Below are 17,629 nucleotides of genomic sequence, written 5' to 3'. Positions count from 1 at the left end.
CACTGCCCTGCGGCAACATACTCGGCCTCAGCGGTGGATAGGGCAACGGAGGTTTGTTTCTTAGAGTTCCACGACACCAGGGACCTTCCTAAGAATTGGCACGTCCCTGATGTACTCTTCCTATCGACCTTACATCCAGCATAGTCGGAATCTGAGTATCCAACCAAGTCAAAGGTAGACCCCTTTGGATACCAGAGCCCGAAGCAAGGCGTAGCAACCAAATATCTAAGAATTCGCTTCACCGCCACTAAGTGACACTCCTTAGGATCGGATTGAAATCTAGCACACATGCATACGCTTAGCATAATATCTGGTCTACTAGCACATAAATAAAGTAAAGACCCTATCATTGACCGGTATGCTTTTTGATCAACGGACTTACCTCCTTTGTTGAGATCGGTGTGTCCGTCGGTCCCCATCGGAGTCTTTGCGGGCTTGGCGTCCTTCATCCCAAACCGCTTCAGCAAGTCTTGCGTGTACTTTGTTTGGGAGATGAAGGTGCCGTCCTTGAGTTGCTTCACTTGAAACCCAAGGAAGTAGTTCAACTCGCCCATCATCGACATCTCGAATTTCTGCATCATAACCCTGCTAAACTCTGCACAAGACTTTTGGTTAGTAGAACCAAATATTATGTCATCGACATAAATTTGGCACACAAAAAGATCACCGTCGCAAGTCTTAGTAAAAAGAGTTGGATCGGCTTTCCCAACCTTGAAAGCATTAGCAATTAAGAAGTCTCTAAGGCATTCATACCATGCTCTTAGGGCTTGCTTAAGTCCATAGAGCGCCTTAGAGAGCTTACACACGTGGTCGGGGTACCGTTCATCCTCGAAGCCAGGGGGTTGCTCCACGTACACCTCCTCCTTGATTGGCCCATTGAGGAAAGCACTCTTCACATCCATTTGGTACAACCTGAAAGAATGGTGAGCGGCATATGCTAGCAAGATACGAATTGATTCTAGCCTAGCCACAGGAGCAAACGTCTCCTCAAAGTCCAAACCTGCGACTTGGGCATAACCTTTTGTCACAAGTCGAGCCTTGTTCCTCGTCACCACCCCGTGCTCGTCCTGTTTGTTGCGGAACACCCACTTGGTTCCCACAACATTTTGCTTGGGACGAGGCACCAGTGTCCAAACTTCATTGCGCTTGAAGTTGTTGAGTTCCTCCTGCATGGCCAATACCCAATCCGGATCTCGCAAGGCCTCCTCTACCCTGAAAGGCTCAACAGAAGAGACAAAGGAGTAATGCTCACAAAAATTAACTAATCGAGATCGAGTAGTTACTCCCTTGCTAATGTCACCCAAAATTTGGTCGACAGGATGATCCCTTTGAATCACCGCTCGAACTTGGGTTGGAGGTGCCGGTTGCGCTTCTTCCTCCATCACGTGATCATCTTGTGCTCCCCCTTGATCACACGCCTCCTTTTGATGAACCTGTTCATCGTCTTGAGTTGGGGGATGCACCGTTGTTGAGGAAGAAGGTTGATCTCGTTCATCTTGTTCCTGTGGCCGCACTTCTCCAATTGCCATGGTTCGTATAGCGGCCGTCGGAACATCTTCTTCATCTACATCATCACAATCAACAACTTGCTCTCTTGGAGAGCCATTAGTCTCATCAAATACAACGTCGCTAGAGACTTCAACCAAACCCGATGATTTGTTGAAGACTCTATACACCTTTGTATTTGAGTCATAACCTAACAAAAACCCTTCTACAGCTTTGGGAGCAAATTTAGAATTTCTACCCTTCTTCACTAGAATGTAGCACCTGCTCCCAAATACCCGAAAGTAAGATACATTGGGTTTGTTACCGGTTAGTAGCTCATACGAAGTCTTCTTGAGGAGGCGATGAAGGTAGACCCTGTTGATGGCGTGGCAAGCCGTGTTCACGGCTTCCGACCAAAAACGCTCGGGGGTCTTGAATTCTCCAAGCATCGTCCTTGCCATATCGATTAGCGTCCTGTTCTTCCTCTCTACCACACCATTTTGCTGTGGTGTGTAGGGAGCGGAGAACTCGTGCTTGATCCCTTCCTCCTCAAGGAACTCCTCCACTTGAAGGTTCTTGAACTCGGACCCGTTGTCGCTCCTTATCTTCTTCACCTTGAGCTCAAACTCATTTTGAGCTCTCCTGAGGAAGCGCTTGAGGGTCCCTTGGGTTTCAGACTTATCCTGCAAAAAGAACACCCAAGTGAAGCGGGAAAAGTCATCAACAATAACTAAACCATACTTACTTCTTCCTATGCTTAGATAGGCGACGGGTCCGAAGAGGTCCATATGTAGCAGCTCTAGGGGTCTTGATGTGGTCATCACATTCTTGCTGTGATGCGCTCCTCCCACCTGTTTACCTACCTGACAAGCTGCACAAGGTCTATCTTTTTCGAATTGTACGTTAGTCAAACCTATCACGTGTTCTCCCTTTAGAAGCTTGTGAAGGTTCTTCATCCCCACATGTGCTAAGCGGCGATGCCACAGCCAGCCCATGCTAGTCTTAGCAATTAAGCATGCATCTAGACCGGCCTCTTCTTTTGCAAAATCAACTAAGTAAAGCTTGCCGTATAATACACCCTTAAAGGCTAGTGAACCATCACTTCTTCTAAAGACAGACACATCTACATTTGTAAAAAGACAATTATATCCCATATTGCATAGTTGACTAACAGATAGCAAATTGTAACCAAGAGACTCAACTAAAAACACATTGGAGATAGAGTGCTCATTAGAAATTGCAATTTTACCTAACCCTTTTACCTTGCCTTGATTCCCATCACCGAATATAATTGAATCTTGGGAATCCTTATTCTTGACGTAGGAGGTGAACATCTTCTTCTCCCCCGTCATATGGTTTGTGCATTCGCTGTCGATAATCCAGCTTGAACCCCCGGATGCATAAACCTGCAAGGCAAATTTAGGCTTGGGTCTTAGGTACCCAACTCATGTTGGGTCCTACAAGGTTAGTGCAAATATCCTTAGGGACCCAAATGCAAGTTTTGTCTCCCTTGCATTTTGCCCCTAACTTCCTAGCAACTATTTTCTTATCCTTTCTACAGATAGCAAAGGAAGCATTTAAAGCATGATAAATTGTAGAGGGTTCGTTCATTACTTTCCTAGGAACATTAACAACATTTCTCCTAGGCATATTATGAACAACATTTCTCCTACCAACATTTCTATCGTGCACATAAGAAGAACTAGAAGCAAACATGTCATGAGAATCAAAAGCATCATATGCGTTACATCTCCTATAAGCATTTCTAGATTGTCTCCTATCATGGTACATAAAGGCATGGTTCTTTTGTACACTACTAGCCATAGGGGCCTTCCCTTTCTCCTTGGCGGAGATGGGAGCCTTATGGCTTGTCAAGTTCTTGGCTTCCTTCTTGTAGCCAAGTCCATCCTTAATTGAGGGGTGTCTACCAATTGTGTAGGCATCCCTTGCAAATTTTAGCTTATCAAAATTACTCTTGCTAGTCTTAAGTTGAGCATTAAGACTAGCCAATTCATCATTAAGTTTGGAAATTGAAACTAGGTGTTCACTACAAGCATCAATGTCAAAATCTTTACACCTATTGCAAGTTTCAACAATTTCTACACAAGATGTTGATTTACTAGCTATTTCTAACTTAGCATTCAAATCATCATTAACACTTTTTAATTTAGAGATGGATTCATGACAAGTAGATAATTCACTAGAGAGCATTTCATTCCTTTTAATTTCTAGAGCAAGAGAATTTTGTACACTAACAAATTTATCATGCTCCTCATATAAAAGATCCTCTTGTTTTTCTAGTAATCTATTCTTGTCATTCAAAGCATCAATCAACTCATTAATCTTATTAATTTTAGATCTATCTAATCCCTTGAATAAGCATGAGTAATCTATCTCATCATCATCACTAGACTCATCCTCACTTGAAGAAGCATAAGTACTAGTATCATGAGTGCTTACTTTCTTCTCCCTTGCCATGAGGCAAGTGTGACGCTCGTTGGGGAAGAGGGATGACTTGTTGAAGGCGGTGGCGGCGAGTCCTTCATTGTCGGAGTCGGAGGAGGAGCAATCTGAATCCCACTCCTTTCAGATATGTGCCTCGCCCTTGGCCTTCTTGTAATGCTTCTTCTTCTCCCTTTTGTTCCCCTTTTCCTGGTCACTTTCATTATCGGGACAGTTAGCAATGAAATAACCAATCTTACCACATTTGAAGCACGAGCGCTTCTCCTTTGTCTTGGTCTTGCTTGGTTGTCCCTTGCGACCTTTAAACGCCGTCTTGAAGCGCTTAATGATGAGGGCCATCTCCTCATTATTTAGCCCGGCCGCCTCAACTTGCGCCACCTTGCTTGGTAGCGCCTCCTTGCTCCTCGTTGCCTTGAGAGCAATGGGTTGAGGCTCATGAATAGGACCGTTCAACGCGTCATCCACATATCTTGCCTCCTTGATCATCATTCGCCCGCTTACGAACTTCCCCAGAACTTCTTCGGGCGACATCTTGGTGTACCTAGGATTTTCACGAATATTGTTCACCAAATGAGGATCAAGAACGGTAAAGGACCTTAGCATTAGGCGGACGACGTCGTGATCCGTCCATCGCGTGCTTCCGTAGCTCCTTATTTTGTTGATAAGGGTCTTGAGCCGGTTGTATGTTTGAGTTGGCTCCTCGCCCCTTATCATTGAGAACCGTCCAAGCTCGCCCTCCACCAACTCCATCTTGGTGAGCAAGGTGACATCATTCCCCTCATGAGAGATCTTGAGGGTGTCCCAGATCTGCTTGGCATTGTCCAAGCCGCTCACCTTATGGTACTCGTCCCTGCACAAAGAGGCTAGCAACACAGTAGTAGCTTGTGCATTTTTATGAATCTGTTCATTAATAAACATGGGACTATCCGTACTATCAAAGTGCATTCCACTTTCTACAATCTCCCATATGCTAGGATGGAGAGAGAACAAGTGACTACGCATTTTGTGACTCCAAAATCCGTAGTCCTCTCCATCAAAATGAGGAGGTTTACCAAGTGGAATAGATAATAAATGAGCATTAGTACTTTGAGGAATACGAGAGTAATCAAAAGAAAAGTTCGAATTGACCGGTTTCTTTCTCTCGTATTCGTTGTGGTCGTCGTCCTTTTGGGAGGAAGTAGACTCATCGCTGTCGTAGTAGACGATCTCCTTGATGCGTCTTGTCTTCTTCTTCTTCCCATCTTTGCGTCTGTGGCCCGAGCCCGAGTCGTTGGAATTGTCATCCCTTGGCTCGTTGACGAAGGACTCCTTCTCCTTGTCGTTGATCACGATTCCCTTCCCTTTAGGATCCATCTCTTCGGGCGGTTAGTCCCTTTGTGAAGAGAACGACTCCGATACCAATTGAGAGCACCTAGAGGGGGGGGGGGTGAATAGGTGATCCTGCGAAACTTAAACTTATAGCCACAAAAACTTGTTAAGTGTTAGCACAATAATCGCCAAGTGGCTAGAGAGGAGTCTCAACAAAACACAATACCACAAGAGATCAATCACAGAGATGACACAGTGGTTTATCCCGTGGTTCGGCCAAGACCAACGCTTGCCTACTCCACGTTGTGGCGTCCCAACGGACGAGGGTTGCAATCAACCCCTCTCAAGCGGTCCAAAGACCAACTTGAATACCACGGTGTTTTGCTTTGCCTTTCAATATCCCGTTTGCGAGGAATCTCCACAACTTGGAGCCTCTCGCCCTTACACTTGAGATTCACAAAGAAATACGGAGTAAGTGAGGAACTAGCAACGCACACAAGACTCAAAATCAGAGCAACAGCACGCACACAAGTCGCAACAAGAGCTCGCAACACAACTCAATGAGTTCACAACTCAACAAGAGCTCTAGATGCTATCACAATGAACCAAATGCTCGGAATCGATGTCTTGGTGCTTAGGAATGTTGTAGGAATACTTGTTATCCTCCTCCATGCGCCTAGGGGTCTCTTTTATAGCCCCAAGGCAGCTAGGAGCCGTTGAGAGCAAATCTGGAAGGCTGATCTTGCCTTCTGTCGACTGGTGCACCGGACAGTCCGGTGCCCGATTTCTTTCCTTAAACGGCGCAGCCGACCGTTGGCCGCCAGAGAGCCGTTGGCGCACCGGACATGTCCGGTACACACCGGACAGTCCGGTGCCCCCTTCTAGCCGTTGGCTCGACCACGTGCCCCGCGCAGATCGCGCAGCCGACCGTTGGCCCGGCCGACCGTTGGCTCACCGACAGTCTGGTGCACACCGGACAGTCCGGTGCACACTGGACAGTCCGGTGAATTATAGCCGTACGTCACCGGTAAATTCCCGAGAGCGGCCGGTTCGCCCGAGTCAGTCTGGCGCACCGGACAGTCCGGTGCTCCAGACCGAACAGCCTTTTGGCTGTACACAGCCAACTTTTCTCTGACTCGATTTCTCCTGTTTCAAGCACTTAGACACAATACATTAGTCTTCAAAACAATGTACTAAGGCTTAGAAACATACCTTTACTCTTGATTTGCACTTTGTCCATCCATGGGTATAGATTCACATTTAAGCACTTGTGTTGGCACTCAATCACCAAAATACTTAGAAATGGCCCAAGGGCACATTTCCCTTTCAGCAGTGGAATGGAAGAACGGGGAGGTGTGAAGGAGAACTATGGGCAGTGAAGGAGACGTCCACGACAAGAAAACCTGAGTGCAGCTAGGAGAGATGAAGTGAGGTGAGCGCTACAAGGAAGGGTCTGGGTTCAGTTAGATTATAATATAAGTGAATTGTCCACCTTCTCCCATCGGCTTAATTTTTTGGGTTGAATTGATTGGTGCATGCAACTTACCAGGATTGGAACTCGAGATCTCTGGTTTCGATACTATATTCCACGTTAGAGACCCAACAGAGGCTCGACGTGAGCGGTAGTGTTAGAATATAATATAAGTAAATTGTCCATCTCCTTACATCAGCTTAAGCTTTTGGGTTGAACTGGTTGGTGCATGCAAAGGAAGGCTCGACACGCATGGACTGGAAGGAGCAGGAAGCTACCATCGGTAAGGGAGGTGGATTCTAGAGGAAAACGAGCGTGCTTCAGGATAAGCAAACTGGAGCAAAGATATAAGGAGAAGGTAAAAGATATTTTATTTTTCCCTTTTATTTTCCTAATTCAATTTTAAATTTCCAAAAGCAAAAATTGTACCCTTTCAAAGCTCAAACTCCACAACATGAGGATTAAATAGCCCCAACACCAAATTCCCCAATACTGAAACAAGTTTCAGTTGAAAGTTGAGACTGTGTTCAGCACACCACTCGCTTGACAGAGCGATTTGGAGCACGAATTTCTACCAATTTTAAGAAAAGACAGAGAAATCATGCTAAACAAAAATTGTTCTCCTATATTAGCTCTTCAACTTTGCTTTAAAGGTACCAGCTAAAACTCAACAAACTTTAGGTTAGGGTGCTCTAAGGTTGGGGCAACACTACTGAACTGCACAATTCATCTGACAGAATTTTACTCAGCACACCTCTGTCTGACATAGCGACTTTGAGAACCCTTTTCTCTCAATTCGATGTAAGGACTTGAAGATCCTTCTTCATAAAAAGGGTCCCCTACAATAGATCTCCAAGTTTGATATAAAGATTGTCCACCAAAAGCTTAAGAATTAAATGGGTCCAAAGTTGAGAGGAATACATGTTTTCTAAAAAATCAGCAAAAACTGAATCACGTTTCATATTTTGAATTGAACTCGGCACTAGACTAAACCCCCATATTTAACCCCTTTGATCCTCACGATTCCATGTAATAACATGCCAACCATAGTTAATAAAGTTTGTTCACAAACATAGAGCTCTACAAACTTGCTGCAGCAACTCTAGGTCAAAGTGTCATGGATCAAAAGTTATAGTGCTCCAAAGTGGGGTAAAACAATAAAATTCAGATTCAGCTAACTCAAACAAAAACTGAACTCAACAACTGACAGGGAGAGTTTGGGCACAATTTACTCCAATTTGTGTGCATCACCAAGCCAAACATGCTAAAGAAAAATATGTTCACTATCATATGGTTTTCAACTTTTATGTAGAGAAGAAAGCCTACAACTCCATGGATCAGGCACAGAGAAACTCCAAAGTTTAACCAAAAGCACTGAAATTCAGTTTCAGTGAACTGAACTAAGTCTGAAACTCAAAGTCTGACAACATGTTGCTAGACACCATTTTCTCCCTGTTCCAAGCAGTTTCAAGGGCATGACCCTTAATAAGATGTCTCCCCTATCATAGTTCTACAAGTTTCTATCGTGATCTTTTGCCCAAAGCCCACATATTAAAAGATACATGGGGTCCAAAGTCAGCTAAATCACATAGTTTTTCAGGAATCCAAAACTGAACCAAATTTGAATTTTGCAAATTACTCCAAACTCTCTACAAAACTTGAAAATATCCAAACATGAAAGTTTATTAGTTTTCAAAACCCCACAACTTTGGTATTGAGACCTTTGGAAAATTCTCATTTGATTTTGAATTTCACTTTTGGATCCCAAATTAGGGTTTTGAACGTGATTATTTTCTTCGAGTGATTTATCTACTTTGACCCATCCTCTAAAAGCAAAGTTACTCAATACTCTAAGATTTATCATTGGTATTTAGATCTCATAGTCAAACTATCATTTGTTTAGAAGTTAATTGTTTGCACCTTAACTTAAAACAAGGTTTTCAAACTACCCTAGCACACTACTAAGCAAAACATCATATTTTACTTGAAATTTTAACCTAGCGAATGCATTCTAGATATAACAAACAAGATGATGCCAATATATATGATGACATATTAAAGTTATAGTTCTTATAACACCAAAGGTGTTACAACTGACACCATGTATACAATAGACTAAGCATGCTTATCATACTGTCGAATTGGCTCATTCGAATGGTTAGGGCGCACCATGTAGCCAAGTTCATAGTATTTTTACATAATCTATATTTAACAATTGTTTCAACTAAATACCTTTCAGCATTGCCACACCTGTTAGCTCAAGCTTCCTCACATTTCACAATTAGAATCAGATTTTTAGAAATTTACAGCTCAATCAAACATACTCTCAGCTCATGCAAGGTTCGTACACCACCCTAGCTCTATAGCTTTATAGAAATGAGATTGAAATTCATTTTTTGTGTGCCTGGCTATCGCGAGCCAACTTGGGTGCTTTTGGCTTATGTGTTATCTTCGGATCGGATCAAAAGTTCGTTAATCAACCAACGACTCGAGTAGCTTGCTCATAACAATATAAATAACCAAATAAGAAATCTTGCATAAAAACCCAAGAGGCATGCCACGGCCAACAACCCTAGAGCCGAGGTATACCGCATGCCACCGCCATCTTCCCCGTACTCCCAAGGCCCTGGTATTGCCAAACCTGATCGTGGGCCACCCGACCCGACTAACATGACCTAATCGAAAAAATCTGGTCTGATCCAACTCGACCCGACCAATGCAACGGGCCTGTACGGACCATGATTTTTGACCCGTAATAATTCATGGACCGGGTATGGGTCGTGATTTTTGACCTAAAACCGATCCAACCTGAAAAAACCCGACCCAACCTGAAAAAAATCTGACCCGACACGTCAAACAGAGAGACACGACCCGACACTAGGCACGGGTCGGGTACGGACCGTGATAAATGACCCGACCCGACCTTGACCCTGATTTTGACCTAAAACTCGACCCAACCCAAAAAACCTGACCCAAAGCTAAAACCCCGATCCAACCCAAAAAAAACCCGACCCAACACATCAAACAGAGAGGTACGGCCTGACCCGACATCAGACACGGATTAGATATAGACCGTGATAAATGATCTATGATCCGATCTTAATCTGATCCAACGTTTGAACAGGTCTACGCACTGACGCACAGGACACTCAGCCGGCCAGGCCAGGCCCCAGCTGCCCAGTTGGAACAGCAACAACCTATGTGCCTCCGACAATGGGCTGTAGACAGTGCTTCGCTGAAAGCAACACCTTTGTTGACCGCCCACCAGCCCAGAACCCATTCATGATAAATCTCCGTTTCCAGCAAAAAATCAGGCCCACGATCCGATTTCCGTTTCTGCCGGATGAAACGGCCCAAACAGGGGGCAAGCCGGCAACTCCAGATGTGAATAGCGACGCTTGCGCCTTGTTTTGGCTGTTTCCCTAAACCGTCCTCCGCCTCATAATCGCAAACCCTCCTCCCCTCTCGCTGCATCGGCGCCGCCGCGATGAAGCGCTCGGCCGACGCGATGACTGAGCCGGCGAAGCCTGTGTTCCTCACCAAGGCGGAGCGGGAGCGCCTCGCGCTCGAGCGCCGCCAGGCCGCCGTCTCCGACCAGCGCCGCACCGCGCTCGACCTCCTCCAGTCCCTGCCCCGGGCCCCTCCTCCGCCGCCTCCCAGCGGCGCTCCCCCGTCCGGCTCCAACCCCGCTCCTCGCGACTCATCCAACTCTCATCGCGATTCCTCCGACCGGGACCGGGACCGGGACAGAGACAGAGACAGAGACAGAGACAGAGACAGAGACCGGGAACGCCGCCGCGACGACGATTCCCGCCGCGACCGAGATCGGGATCGAGATAGGGACCGCGACCGCGACCGCGACCGAGATGACTCCTCCCGGCGCGACCGCGACCGAGACCGAGACCGGCGCGACCGCGACCGTGACCGTGACCGGGATATGGAGCGGGAGCGAGATCGCGACAGGGAGCGTGGGGATCGCGGGGACCGGGAGAGGGACCGGCTGGAGAAGATGGCGGAGCGGGAGCGCGAGAAGGAGCTCGACGCGATCAAGGAGCAGTACCTCGGCTCCAAGAAGCCTAAGAAGCGTGTTATCAAGCCCTCTGAGAAGTTCCGCTTCTCGTTTGACTGGGAAAACACCGAGGACACCAGCCGCGACATGAACGCGCTCTACCAGTCGCCGCATGAGGCCCGACTGCTCTTTGGCCGGGGCTTCCTTGCTGGCATCGACCGACGTGAGCAGAAGAAGGCGGCAGCTGCGCATGAGAAGGAGACCCGTGCAGAGCTGCGGCGCAAGGCTGGTGTGGAGGACCGTCCAGAGGATGACGCTGTAGATAAGAAGAAGGCCGCCGCTGCTGAAATGTATGACGCTTTTGATATGCGTGTGGACAGGCACTGGTCTGAGAAGGCGCTTGAGGAGATGACTGAGCGAGATTGGCGTATTTTCCGTGAGGATTTCAATATCTCCTATAAGGGTTCTCGCATACCCCGACCAATGCGGAAGTGGAGTGAAAGCAAGCTTGGCACCGAGTTGCTTCGTGCTATTGACAAGGCTGGATATGAAAAACCATCACCAATCCAGATGGCTGCCATTCCGCTAGGTCTACAGCAGCGTGATGTTATTGGTATTGCTGAGACAGGTTCTGGAAAGACTGCAGCCTTTGTACTCCCCATGTTGTCTTACATTACCCGATTGCCGCCCATAAGTGAGGAGAATGAGGCTGAGGGTCCCTATGCCGTTGTGATGGCACCTACTCGTGAGCTTGCTCAACAAATTGAGGAGGAGACTGTGAAATTTGCAACCTATCTAGGCATCAAAGTTGTCTCAATTGTTGGTGGTCAGTCAATTGAGGAACAGGGTTTCAAGATTAGGCAGGGCTGTGAGATTGTAATTGCTACACCTGGTCGGCTTCTTGATTGCTTGGAAAGGAGGTATGCTGTTCTCAACCAGTGCAACTATGTTGTGCTCGACGAGGCTGATAGGATGATTGATATGGGCTTTGAGCCGCAAGTTGTTGGTGTCCTTGACGCGATGCCATCGAGTAACTTGAAACCTGAAAATGAGGATGAGGAACTTGATGAGAAGAGGATTTACAGGACTACTTATATGTTCAGTGCCACCATGCCTCCTGCTGTGGAGCGTCTTGCTAGGAAGTACCTCCGAAACCCAGTTGTTGTGACAATTGGTACAGCTGGCAAGGCCACTGATCTGATCACCCAGAATGTGATCATGGTGAAGGAGTCTGAGAAGATGCCACGGCTCCAGAAGATACTCACAGATCTCGGAGACAAAACAGCCATTGTGTTCTGCAATACTAAGAAGACAGCGGACATGCGTGCTAAGGATCTGGACAAGTCAGGCTTCCGCGTCACAACCCTTCATGGTGGGAAGTCACAAGACCAGAGAGAGATCAGCCTTGATGGATTTAGAAATCGTCGGTTCAATGTTCTTGTGGCTACTGATGTTGCAGGGCGTGGTATTGATATTCCTGATGTTGCACACGTGATTAACTATGAGATGCCTAGTTCAGTCGACACATACACACATCGCATTGGAAGAACAGGTCGTGCTGGAAAGAAGGGGGTGGCAACTTCATTTTTAACTTTAGAGAACACTGATATTTTCTTTGATCTGAAACAGATGCTTATACAGAGCAACAGTCCTGTGCCACCTGAACTTGCAAGGCATGAGGCATCAAAATTTAAGCCAGGCTCGATTCCTGATCGACCTCCAAGGCGAAATGATACAGTCTTTGCAAATCATTGAAGCAATCTTTTGGACTATTATGAGCTCAACTTCTACCATAGAGGGAGGAATCTAGATTAGTATTTATGAGGTACAAAACTTCGATGGTTAGAAATATCTACTTATGAGGTTGTAAAACTATGACGATTATCTTTGGTTTTATTTCTGTTTGGAAACTGGCCTCATTGTCATAACTTTAATATGTTTTGGTGGTGATTTAGCTGTGGACATGTGTAGCTTATCATAATTTTGTTCTATTCTGCAAGATTTGACATGGCTGGATTTTAGTATCTCATACATGTTCTATAAATGCTATTTTATATTTGGTAGCATATTGTTCCAGAATCATCCTTTTATCTTTTTTTTTTGCAGAGGGTATATATTGTATCAGATCATTGCAGAGATTTATCAACCATGGTTCACATATCATTTTAGTCTGAAGAAGTGCTGTTTAATTTATTATTATTACCTTTTGTGTCCCTGTTATGTGGTTTAATGTTTGATTTTATAGTTTCATCTTGCTTGGAAACATGTGTGTCCCTATTGGTTGGGTTTCTTAACATGGATCTTGTGTATTCAGAATAACATGATTAAGCAATGTGCATTAAGGCCCTGTTCCAAACCTCTAAAAACATTAGTTAGCAGCTAAAATTAGCTGAGAGGTTTAGAACGTGCCAACTAATGGACCAGTTAATTGTTAGTTATACCCCTCAATAGCTATTAGTTGTTAGCTGCCTCGACCCAGCTATCAACTTATTAGCTGGTTAACAATTAGCTCTAGAGGTTTGGAAGCAGCTATCAACTTATTAGCTGGTTAACAATTAGCTCTAGAGGTTTGGAAGCGGGCCTAAACTTTTGAGCTTAAGTAGTATCAATGTTGGTGCTAAAGCAGTAGTGTCAATGTTGTTGGTGCTAAAGGCAGTTGAATCACTAGTTGCAGATCATTCTGGCTACCGGTAGAACTATGTAGCAAAAAGTTGCATTTTCATCAAAACTCAAAACGAGACAGCTGTATTTTGGCTAGTGAGTAATTGACCACCAATGTATCATCTGTTCTAGGGAACTGAACAAACATTCATGCAGAATAACCTAATCTGATATTTGTAGATAGTGTAGCACATATTCTGTTTAAGTTTCGTAGTGGTTAAACTGTTTATGTGTGTTGATCATATGCTTGTCCGTCCAAAAATGGTATCATATTAGACCAGAGGAAAACTTTAAAGGTTTTGACCAATAATCAGTGAAATTGTACTTACATCAATAGATTTGTGTTAAAAGTGTCTCTAAGATGATATTGATTTTTTAGCTGTTGACTACATATTATGGACTTGTTTGGTAGAGCTCTCTGCTCCATGATTCTCTAGCTTCTACCATGGAGCATTTCACTTTTTTACCGTTTAGCTACGGTAGAGTGATTCTCGCAGGGAGTGGAGCTGTGTGAACTCTACCCAACACCCTTAGGGCTTGTTCGGTTTTACTCCAATCCATATGGATTGAGTGGGATTGAGGGAGTTTCAATCCCTAGTAAGTCAAAATCTCTCATAATCCGTATCAATCCCCTCCAATCCATATGGATTCAAAATAACCGAACAAGCCCTTAGTGGTCAATCTATTTTGCATGACTTCTTCTCTTGGCTAATACGATCACCATTTTTGGACGGAGGGAGTGCAACATTACAAGAGTATATCTTATCTGTGGTGTTGCATTGTAGTTATTTAAACTGTTAGGAACAAGAATTGATAGTGAAGACATTTTGATAGTATGAGACACCTGCCATCCAAATTTTAGCAAAGGATGGCATACTTTTTGTCACACAAATACGATACCCATTTTCAGATTGTAGCAATGGATGATAATTTACTCGTCAACCATGCAGTCAATGTGTTTTATTAAATAATTTTACTCATTTTGCACTGATATGTTCCCTGGGATCTTTCTATTTGCAGTTTGATTTGTGTTCATATATATGAATCCGGTTTTGAGACCTTGCTGAAAGTATGTTAAACTATACTTGTGGGTGTTGATTCTTGTCAATTGTTGAGAAAAATCCATACTTACTGGACAGGATGGGGTTGTGTACCGATACAAGTGGTAAGTTCGTGGATCCGTTTTCTATCTGAGCAATATGATTCAATTTTCAAACCGTAAACTAGAGCAATAATAATAAGATGTGTACTGTTTGTACTTTGTAAGAGGAATCTGAAATTGAGTGTAATTTTAATCGGCTGTTTGTTCATGGTATCATTCTCTTTGCGGTTTGATCTGGATAGTGGATACCCCTCTGCTGCAGATACGTCTTTACCTATTCCGATTTTTTCTTCTCGATAAAAAAGCAAAACTTTACCTATTCGTTCTTTCCCTGAGTTTGGATCCATGAATTGAAATCAATATCTACAAAGTGCTTCACATTTTATTATCAGATTATTTTTCAATTCCTGGGAACCAAACAGGTCTGAAAGAAATGAAAGCTTCTCGATGAAAAAAGAAGGAAAGCCGAAAGTTGAGTAGCCAATGGGTATGGTTAGAGTCTTGGAGAATCGATCCAGGATATAGCTAGTGTAGTGTAGTCGGATAAGCCTCCAAACACTCGTACATATGTGGCCATATTTCACTCAAAAAAAGCTCACGAGAATTGAACGAAGTAAACAATATCTCAGAACATTAGAAAATCAACCTAAATATCCACTCCCGTCGTCCTGGACTCGCAGTTCATCCACGACCCACCGAACCACAATGGCCACGTTCCTGGGAAGCTCACCGGCGCTCCTCGCTCGTCCCATTGCCAAGCCGCACATCTCCTGCGCGCAGACACCGCGCCCGGCAATTGCCCAGAACCAGCCGCCGTCCAGCGAGCAGCCGGAACCACAGAAACAGCGGCACTCCGTGCAAGCGCAGCCACAGCAGGCGGCGGCGGCGGCGAGGCCGAAGCACGCGGGCGTCGCGGACTCCACTGACTGGATAGCCTCGTCGTTGACGCGGCGGTCCGGAATCGGTGCGGGGCTGGCGTGGGCCGGCTTCCTGGCCGTCGGCGTCGTGTCGGAGCAGCTCAAGACACGCTTCGAGGTCGCGCAGCAGCAGGCCAACACCAAGTCAGTGCCACCCCCATTCACCATGCTTGCCGCAGGTCGTTAATTCATTCTGTTACAAAACCGCCAATGCTCCTCTCGCTCTCGCGTGCCGCAGGGACGTGGAGCAGGAGCACGAGGTCGTGTTGCCCAACGGGATCCGGTACTACGAGATGCGCGTCGGTGGCGGCGACGTCCCGCGGCCGGGCGACCTGGTGGTAACCGACCTGCAGGGCCGGGTGGCCGGCAGCGGCGGGGAGGCGTTCGTGGACACGCTCGGCGACGGCAAGCGGCCGCTGGCGCTGGTGATGGGCTCCCGGCCGTACACCAGGGGCATGTGCGAGGGTGTTGAGCACGTGGTGCGCTCCATGAGGCCAGGCGGCAAGCGGCGGGTGGTCGTCCCGCCGGGCCTCGCGTTCGGCGACGGCGGCGCCGACTTCGGGGAGGAGCACGTCCAGATCCCGCCCGGCGCGACGCTCGAGTACGTCGTGCAGGTCGACAAGGTGTCCATCGCGCCGGCGTGAGGGCCTGCCGAGGCGGGAGCCGGGGCGAAGCTACATTATTCTTAGAGGTGCAAATGCACCCAAAAATATACAAAATCTATAAATTTAGTTAAGATTTCAATACATATACATATGCATCTTTATAATAAATTCTTATGCACGCATAAGTCACGTGCGCCTCTCCTCAAATTTGCTATAACTTCGCCACCGACATCAGTGGAGATATCACGCCTCTGTGGTGTTTCTAAATTTTCTTGCAGGGTTCGGTTTTATGTAGGCACCGAGTAGCGTGACCATGGTTGTCATAGCTGCCATAACCTATGGGACATGTTTATTCTCGCTTTTCAAGCAAGATTTCCCAAAAGAGATATATTTGTGGAGCTTGCAAAATGCAAACACAGTTCATTTCGAGCTTGCATACTGGTATCTCGTGAACTGGACTGTCTTTGGGGGAGCTCTGCTTCTTAGAATCAGTTTCTTTTTTTTGGAGCGCCTACATTTATTCATTCTTCGTAGAGAAAGCGCTACGGACATGATGCATCCTCGTGAACAATCTCCGCCACGATAAAATTCTCTAAAGTCATCTCGATGTGTCCCCTATCCCAACTGCTCCATGTATATTTCTGACAAGATTGGCAGTCGCTTGCAAGTGTGAAACTCTAGTTGCCTAGATCAGAGGCCAGTAACAGGCCTTTCCGGCATGCCAAGCCTATCTGTTATGCTTGACAACACCACAACAGACACTCCCAAGAACACGTACGCTACCGTCATCCCTCGTCACCGTAGCAGCCAAGCCAACCACAGACCACTTTGACACAGCTGCGTCAACGTTGATCTTTGTATAACCCATTGGAGAGGGGGGGGGGAGCCACCGGTTGCTTGGAGACGGTGGCCTCCTCCTTCCCCGTCTACAACCTTCGGCGGCACCCAATTCAGCTCTTAAATGAACCACTTGACGTTATTCACATCTCGCTCTACTAATGTTGCTCTTCACGTCTCTCGTGGGGTAAGCAAGGTACCTCTCATAATGCCGTCTCTGGAACCACACATAACCTTACATAGGCTTCCTCAGAACCGCATCCTCCATGTCATCTAGAAAGTGATAACCTCCAAGAGTAGCAAGCACCACCAACTTGCAACTAGACCATCTAATGCCACTTTATGCAATAGTTCAGCACAACACGCTAGGATTCAAAAAACTCGGTCGGGAAGGGTAAGACCTTCCTCCTAGTATTATATTAATAAGAGACCGAAACATAGTCCCGGCCGAGAAAATCCCCGAACCCTGCCCCCTTCACTAGCGGGCCGTTATCGCCCACTCTGCAACGGCTCAGCCGGAGGGTGGCGCACAGGACGTAACCCGGGAGTGGGCGGGGCACAACGAGGAGATTTTTTACCAAGCCCAAAATTCGCGCTAGAGGGGGATCAAACCAGAAACCTAGAGTTGCTACTCGAAAGCCTTAACCATTACACTATAGGCCCACTCTCACATGCTTAGACCTGTTCTCTATCAACCATATGTGGGTAGAGAGTCAAGGCTATGCACAACACTTGGGAAACAAATCACCAATGAGCTCTCTCGCTCTTGCT

At 46.1% G+C, this 17,629-nt stretch overlaps 2 protein-coding genes across 4 annotated transcripts; both read left to right on the top strand.

Annotated features, from left to right (window-relative positions):
- Positions 1 to 10,118: 10,118 nt before the first annotated feature.
- On the top strand, positions 10,119 to 14,663 carry LOC100286176 (ATP-dependent RNA helicase DDX23). 3 transcript variants are annotated; one of them, XM_008682769.3, is made up of 2 exons: positions 10,119 to 12,561; positions 14,418 to 14,663. In XM_008682769.3, the coding sequence occupies exon 1, from the start codon at positions 10,215 to 10,217 to the stop codon at positions 12,489 to 12,491; it is 2,277 nt and encodes a 758-aa protein (XP_008680991.1). In that variant the 5' UTR covers positions 10,119 to 10,214; the 3' UTR covers positions 12,492 to 12,561; positions 14,418 to 14,663. The 3 variants fall into 3 exon arrangements, with proteins under 3 accessions (XP_008680991.1, XP_008680986.1, NP_001152536.1); XM_008682764.3 differs by lacking the exon at positions 14,418 to 14,663 and adding an exon at positions 12,843 to 13,083; NM_001159064.1 differs by lacking the exon at positions 14,418 to 14,663 and having other exon boundaries at positions 10,169 to 12,709.
- Positions 14,664 to 15,087: 424 nt separating this feature from the next.
- Positions 15,088 to 16,451, top strand: LOC100282869 (uncharacterized). The gene is made up of 2 exons (NM_001155775.3): positions 15,088 to 15,560; positions 15,655 to 16,451. Exons 1-2 carry the CDS (start codon positions 15,205 to 15,207, stop codon positions 16,058 to 16,060), a joined length of 762 nt encoding a protein of 253 aa, NP_001149247.1. The 5' UTR covers positions 15,088 to 15,204; the 3' UTR covers positions 16,061 to 16,451.
- Positions 16,452 to 17,629: the final 1,178 nt, after the last annotated feature.

The sequence above is a fragment of the Zea mays genome, chromosome 1 (assembly GCF_902167145.1).
Source record: "Zea mays cultivar B73 chromosome 1, Zm-B73-REFERENCE-NAM-5.0, whole genome shotgun sequence".
Lineage (NCBI taxonomy): Eukaryota > Viridiplantae > Streptophyta > Magnoliopsida > Poales > Poaceae > Zea > Zea mays.
The sequence above is the reverse complement of the archived record's forward strand: the minus strand, read 5'-3'. Positions and strand labels throughout refer to the sequence as shown.

What these genes read in the sequence shown, in the direction of transcription:
- LOC100286176 (XM_008682769.3), top strand. Translation starts at nt 10,215, where the DNA reads ATGAAGCGCTCGGCCGACGCGATGACTGAGCCGGCGAAGCCTGTGTTC.
- LOC100282869 (NM_001155775.3), top strand. Translation starts at nt 15,205, where the DNA reads ATGGCCACGTTCCTGGGAAGCTCACCGGCGCTCCTCGCTCGTCCCATT. An exon ending in CAGCAGCAGGCCAACACCAA is followed by an intron (nt 15,561 to 15,654) that starts GTCAGTGCCACC and finishes CGCGTGCCGCAG; the next exon opens with GGACGTGGAGCAGGAGCACG.